The 6,615-nt window shown below is 31.3% G+C and overlaps 2 protein-coding genes across 2 annotated transcripts; one reads left to right on the top strand and one right to left on the bottom strand.

The window, feature by feature from the left end:
* The first annotated feature begins 583 nt into the window (after positions 1-583).
* On the top strand, positions 584-3,896 carry LOC108736341 (serine/threonine-protein kinase PAK 3). Its single transcript, XM_018468729.2, has 2 exons — positions 584-1,276; positions 2,192-3,896. Exons 1-2 carry the CDS (start codon positions 831-833, stop codon positions 3,225-3,227), a joined length of 1,482 nt encoding a protein of 493 aa, XP_018324231.1. The 5' UTR covers positions 584-830; the 3' UTR covers positions 3,228-3,896.
* Positions 3,884-6,299, bottom strand: LOC108736342 (methionine synthase reductase). Its single transcript, XM_018468730.1, has 5 exons — positions 6,212-6,299; positions 5,473-5,621; positions 5,284-5,412; positions 4,983-5,225; positions 3,884-4,880 (listed from the first exon to the last, which is right to left on the bottom strand). Exons 2-5 carry the CDS (start codon positions 5,533-5,535, stop codon positions 3,972-3,974), a joined length of 1,344 nt encoding a protein of 447 aa, XP_018324232.1. The 5' UTR covers positions 5,536-5,621; positions 6,212-6,299; the 3' UTR covers positions 3,884-3,971.
* Positions 6,300-6,615: the final 316 nt, after the last annotated feature.

Genomic DNA, 6,615 nt, shown 5'->3' with positions numbered 1-6,615 from the left:
TTATTTAAATTAATTTCAAAAACATGATTTTGTAGAGAATTTCCAAATAAACATAGTAATATAACCTAATTTTAACTGTGATCCATAGATAAGTTGTGATCTCTGAATCATAGATAAGAGCCGAGGCTATCAGCGAAGTAAAAGATCAACAAGTTGTCAATTTATGATGTTGTAAAAAATGAAATATGTTATATCTATTATCTATAGGCGTACAATCTATATTTACTGTAAGGATTAGTTCTATGGTTGACATCTTAAAATTTATTTCTCATTAATCTTGTATATATTATGTTAGTTTTAGATTACAGGTTGCGTTAGATGTTACTTATTTACTTTTTATTAAATATAGAAAAAACTCATGGTAAAATAAAAAAGATTTTATTTATGACTCTTTATGAGCTTTCGATTACCAACATTTTTTTTTTAAATTAATTGTAAAATTGAAGTTTAAATTAATAGGACGATCATATATACACTTCTGAATCTTATCTATGCTTCTGAATTATAAGAAATTAGAAACTAGTTCTTGTCTGTGAAAGCTATGAATAAGAAACATAGATATGAATATAGATTAATAATTGTCTATGATTAATACTAAAATGTCAAAGTTAAATTATAAAATTGTAGGCACCACTCCTTAAAAATTATGTTCGTTAATGTGCGTTAATGTGGTTGCAGTTAATCGAAAAGAAAAAAGCAAAAAATGAGACAAAACTCAAAACATTGCAAAATGTGAACAAAAATATGGGTGTAAGTGTAATATTTTATTAATTTGTGGTGAAGCAGTTGATTTAGTTTTGATAAAAGTTACGAATTTGGAGTGTATCCGTATGCCAATTAAAATGAATATCGCCAAGATATTTAAAAGACACACGCACAAAAACTCAGATGATAACGGTCCTTCTGTGATAGGAAATCCAACTAATGTAATTCATGATATTCATGTTTTTACAAACAAAGAGACTGGGCAGCTCGAGGGTTTGCCACTGGCGTGGCAGCGACAAATCGGTAACCTTTTTACTAAAGCAGAACAAAATAATAATCCTGATGCTTTGTTGCACGCCGTAAAGTACTATAATTATTCGATTAAGAAAAAAGAAGATTCCGAACCCCCTTTCAAACCTTTTGTAACAGAGCAAGATATTGTTGAGGAGAGCGAGGAAATTGACAAGTTTATGAATTCTGATGATGCACATGAAAGCAGAGAATGTCTTCTGTCTGATGATGATAAACCTGCAAGACGTTTGCCACCAAATTTTCCAGAGTTTTCAAATAGGTATGTAACTCTTGAAGACGTAATAACAATTATTTATTACTTCATCGCACCTCTCAATATCATTTTGTAAACAGTGTGCATGTAAAATTAGTAATTCTTAAGTTTTAAACAACAGTAGTGATAAAAAAGTAATAAGAGGCACAAATGTTCAAATTTCCGGCATATAGGTATAAGTATGACGAAAAATAGTATACACATCATACTTTCAGCCTGAGGTGGGTAATGGTGGGAAAACTATGAAGATTTTTACAAATTTATGTTAAACCGCTTCCACTCTGTGAATAAAAAATTACATGAAATACAATAATTTTTTATCACTTTTTGATAAAATAATATCATAAATTACTTAAATAGTATTTAAACATCAAATTTTAATCTCCAAACCTATTGCAATTTATTTATCTCTAAAACATTGGACAGGGGGTTGTAATGTTCTACAAATAAAAAGAATTCCTTATTTAGTTTGCATATTTCTCATTTTAACTGTAAACTATTGAACCAAAAGATACTTATTATAGATACACTTGAAACATTTAAAAGGAAAATTTAGGGGTAAAAGGGAACTACTACAGTAACCATGAAAACAAATTGTAATTTTAAAAATTGTTTTTAAAATGAGACACATTGGTATTTTTTCCCAGAAAGAAATATAGTAGTAGTAAATATATATATGAATTGATTAACGTGAGTATATGTGGATATTAGAGGCAAAAAAATATATTCCTTTCATTTTAATAATTTTTCTTTAATGAAAATACCTTACAAAGGAACCCCCTGTCAGCAAAAATAAGAAAAATCTGAGTTTATTATGTAGTTCATGATTGATTTCAAAGAATTTTTTTTGTTCCTTCTACTTTTGTGTTAGTTTTTGAAAATCTGTTTATAAGTATAGGAATTTATTGGTTTTTCTTATAGGAGAGAAACATTGCCGGCCATACCACCAAAGAAATCGACGAACAAACTCGCAATAAACAATCATTTAGCGAAAAGTATAGAAGACTTAACAGCAGTAGAAGAGAGCCCAGTGTTACGAAGAAAAACTTTAGAATTCTCTCAAACTGATGAGGATGTGATGAGGGAACTCAGAAGCATTTGTAATCCAAATGACCCCTTTGAACGTTACAGTAGAAGTAATAAAGACCTGGGCGCTGGCGCATCGGGCATAGTCTTCGTCGCCACCGACTTAGTGACCGCCAACAAGGTGGCCATCAAAGATATTGATATGACTAAGCAAGCTAGAAAAGAACTTTTGCTAAGCGAAATTAAAATCCTTAGAGACTTCAAGCACAAAAATCTAGTCAATTTTCTGGATGCCTATTTAGTTTATGACGACCATCTTTGGGTTGTGATGGAACTTCTAGACGGTGGTCCTCTGACGGATGTGGTCACAGAGACCATAATGAAAGAAGGTCAAATTGCTGCTGTTTGCCACGAAGTCCTTCAGGCAATCAATTACTTACATAAAAGGGGAACAATTCATCGGGACATTAAATCAGACAATGTATTGTTAGGAATGGACGGGACAGTTAAAGTGACCGATTTCGGCTTTTGCGCCAACATTATAGGGGACGAACAAAGACAGACAATGGTTGGAACTCCGTACTGGATGGCTCCAGAGGTAGTTACAAGGAAGCAATATGGAAAGAAAGTTGACATCTGGTCTCTAGGTATTATGGCGATCGAAATGATCGAAGGAGAACCACCGTACTTGAGAGAGCCACCTCTTAGGGCTCTTTATTTGATTGCAGCTAATGGAAGACCAAAAATACCTAGATGGGACACCTTGTCTAGTAATTTGCGGAGTTTCATAGACGATTGCCTTCAAGAAGATGTGAATAAAAGGGCTTCTGCTGATGAACTGCTGCAGCATCCTTTCTTGCAAGTACGAATGGAATTATCGACTTTGACTCCTCTTATTAAGGCAGCTAAGCGGATTTTGAATAAGACGTAATGATGCTGTAAACCATGTGCCTTCCATGTTTAACTTTCCTTCCGTATAGTAACTGCTTTAAGACTGAAAAGTGGACCAATCCCATATAATTTTTTTATCAATATTTACATCAAATTACCTATGAAGTTTCAGATGCATGTGTGTACATATATTTTTTTGTACATTTTAATTGTTTTAGTTTTAGGCTTGAGAGGCCATTGACAGGTAAATATGGTGCATTTACCTTTCATGCTAAATTTAATTTAATTATTTGCTGTAATCACTAATTGCACTTATCGTTTTTTTTGATATTTTGGGAAATGCTTTTATATTGAAAATAAGCAATTTTTTAAAAATTTCACTGTAAGAAATTGTTAAAAGATACTTAGATAGTGTCCTTGAAGAATTTTCTTTAATAGAATAAAAAAAATACGTTTATTTTCAAATTGAAAGCAACTTTTCTCATATAAATGCTTATTAATAGTAGGTGCAGTTGTTAATTACAGTAAAAATATGAAATTGGATTTAGGTCGCGGGAGAAGAGTTCACTATATTTAGCAAGCAATGGCATTTTTTATCTAAATATTTAGGGTATTATTTTTAATGTATGCATTTACTTATTATTATAAAGAGTATGTTAGTAGGTAGCCAATTTTTTATTGATTACGACCAGTTAATAAAATTTACAGATTATTTATTCAGCTTTTAATTAAAAAACAAAGTATAATTTAGATATAGGTATACTAATCGTAAGACAAAAACAAATTAAATCCATGAATCTTCTACGTATCTAAAACTATCCTGCAAACTTTTAACAAACTTTGAGGCCTTTTCTTCATCATCATTAAAATCTTTTTTAAATTTAACAAAACATTTTATGATTGCACACTTTACATCTTTCATCATATTTTTTACGTCTCCACACACATAAACGACAGCCCCATCTTTGTCAACTAATTCAACAAATTCTTTTCCATTTTCCATTATTAAATCTTGAACGTACTTTTTATTGCTATCATCTTCTCTTGAAAAACAGGTAAACAATTTAGTCAATGTTCCCTTTTCTTTGAAATCGTGAAGCTGCTGTTTGAATATGAAGTCCTTATCGCAGTACTTGCAGCCGAAAAATAGCCACGTGAGACCATTCACTTTCTGCAAAAGTCTGGTTTGTAAAAATCCAACAAAGGGTGCTACTCCTGTACCAGGTCCTATCATTATAATAGGAGTTGAAGGATCTTTTGGGAATCTCATTTTTGGTTTTCGGAAGTAAAATGGCACAAGTTCTTTAACAATTGATGAATTGTTTAAACTTAAAGAGCCAAATTTCGTCTCAATATTTTCACTATCGCTTATTATGAGACTTTCCAACCAACCTGTACAAACACCTTTTCTGCCATTATCAAAAGTTATTACAGAAAATGTTATATGAAGTTGATTTTCAATTAATGGAGATGAGGAAATTGAATATGGTCTTGGCTGTAATGAAGGAAGATGCTCCAAAACTGCTGTTATTGGAGGACAACAGGATGGATATTTGTTTAACAAATCAAGAAGACCAATATTATTTGAAATAAATTCTGTATACTTTGTTGATCCTTCTTTTGAACATAAAAAAATAATGTTCTTTCTTTCTTCTTCTGCTTTGGTGTAACTGGATAAAGTTTGCAGGAATAACTGAGGAAAAAATAAAAAGATAAATTAATAACTATGATTACTAAACTGCTAAAAGAAAGGACCAAATCCATTGCTATACTTATCCGAGTAAGAACTCTTTACCTTTTTTGGAGGACTTCTAATGTCGATATGGTACTGCAATATGTTTCTAATTGTACCATACTCAGGTATATGTTGAGGGATTTTTGGATTTTTTTTTGATGTGTCGCGTGAAACAGAAAGTTTGTAGAACTTATCTGCTACCTCCTTCAATTTTAATTTTTCTATAATTTGCTCTATTTCATATGCAGAATTGCATGGTAAAATTCCAATTGTATCACCAACTTCGAATTCAAAATCTATATCCTAAAATAAAAAATATACAAAAGATGTAATAGTATTTTGAATTTATTTGTTCTAAAACCTGTGTATTTAAAATTAATTCGTAAATCTTATTAGTATCTTCTCCTTTAGATAATAATTTCGAGGACTTGATTGGCGCATAATATAATGGACTTTCTGCAAACGGTAAGTTCTTTATTTTCGGTTCGTCCTTCAATAATGGAAGAAAAACATTAATAAATGTAACTGATTTAATGTATGGTGTACTTACAGCAACTTTAACAGAGTTAAAAAATTCAATATTCAAAAAGTGCGAGGCGCCCATTCCTTTCATAAAAATTGTATTCCTAACCTAAACGTTTTGTTCTGTCATAGCACATGACATGTCCAAATATTATGTGAAGATTTTCAGAAATAAACCTGCAAGGAACATTAATAATTTTATTTAGTGTACGTAACTAAGTAGGTAAGAGCTATTGTTAATAATTATTTCTACATTTTATTTAAATGTGGATGAGGTTGTTCGCAAATTTTTCTTAAGTTGAAAACGCCTTTAATTTTTCTTTTAGCAGCCTTGGGCTTTTTTAAGAGAACTTGTTGATAATATTAGTTTTTTTTTATGATATTTATATGTATTTTGTCTTTTAGATGTTTGTTTTCCTGGGGAACATGCTAAGCCTAATGTTAAGCAAAAACATCATGACTATTTTCTTGACAGGGTTTTATTTTCTTTCAAGTTATTTATAAATATTCTGTTTACAGCTATTATCCAAAATGAATAGAATTTTGTGAAATATTTTCATGACAGAATGGAAATATTTTTCAAAAGAAAGCAAAACACCAGAAGGAATTTAAATTTCCCGCCATTAAGACGGAACGGAAATTGACAACTTGGGAGTTTCTTGTAGAGGCAAATAAAAGCCGGCTTTTATCAAAATTATTTTAGTTTTCAAATTATATTTGTGTTTTTTGGGTGCAATAGTTATAGTTTTTTTAAATTTATTACGTACAATTGTGTATTTGACTGCAGTAGTTGGTAAGGCCTTGGCTGGAAATCATCCGCGTTTGCTCTGTTCAACGCCACCGTCGTTCGCGATGAACTCAACCGAAATGGACGAGTGCGTTGTTCAACTGTTTTAAGCAGAAGTCGCCATTGTTGTTAAATAAAAATTCGGTAAAAGAACGGTTTCATTTTAATATTTCGTCAATATAAACATTAATTAGGTGTAGTGTGACAAACCAAAGTTCGTTAATAAAAAATACAATTATACATTACGTGCAGCTTTTGTAATATGCGGCTAAAGTGGTGCAATGTTTTAAGGTGCGTGTCTTTCAATCGGCATCGTAGTACGTTTCGTAAGCTTTGAGTCGTCACGTGGGAGTGCATCGTTCAAATTGCAGGAAGTGTAAAAAC

The sequence above is a fragment of the Agrilus planipennis genome, unplaced genomic scaffold (assembly GCF_000699045.2).
Source record: "Agrilus planipennis isolate EAB-ADULT unplaced genomic scaffold, Apla_2.0 scaffold64, whole genome shotgun sequence".
Taxonomy (NCBI): Eukaryota; Metazoa; Arthropoda; class Insecta; order Coleoptera; family Buprestidae; genus Agrilus; species Agrilus planipennis.
This window is presented reverse-complemented; position numbering and strand designations above follow the sequence as displayed.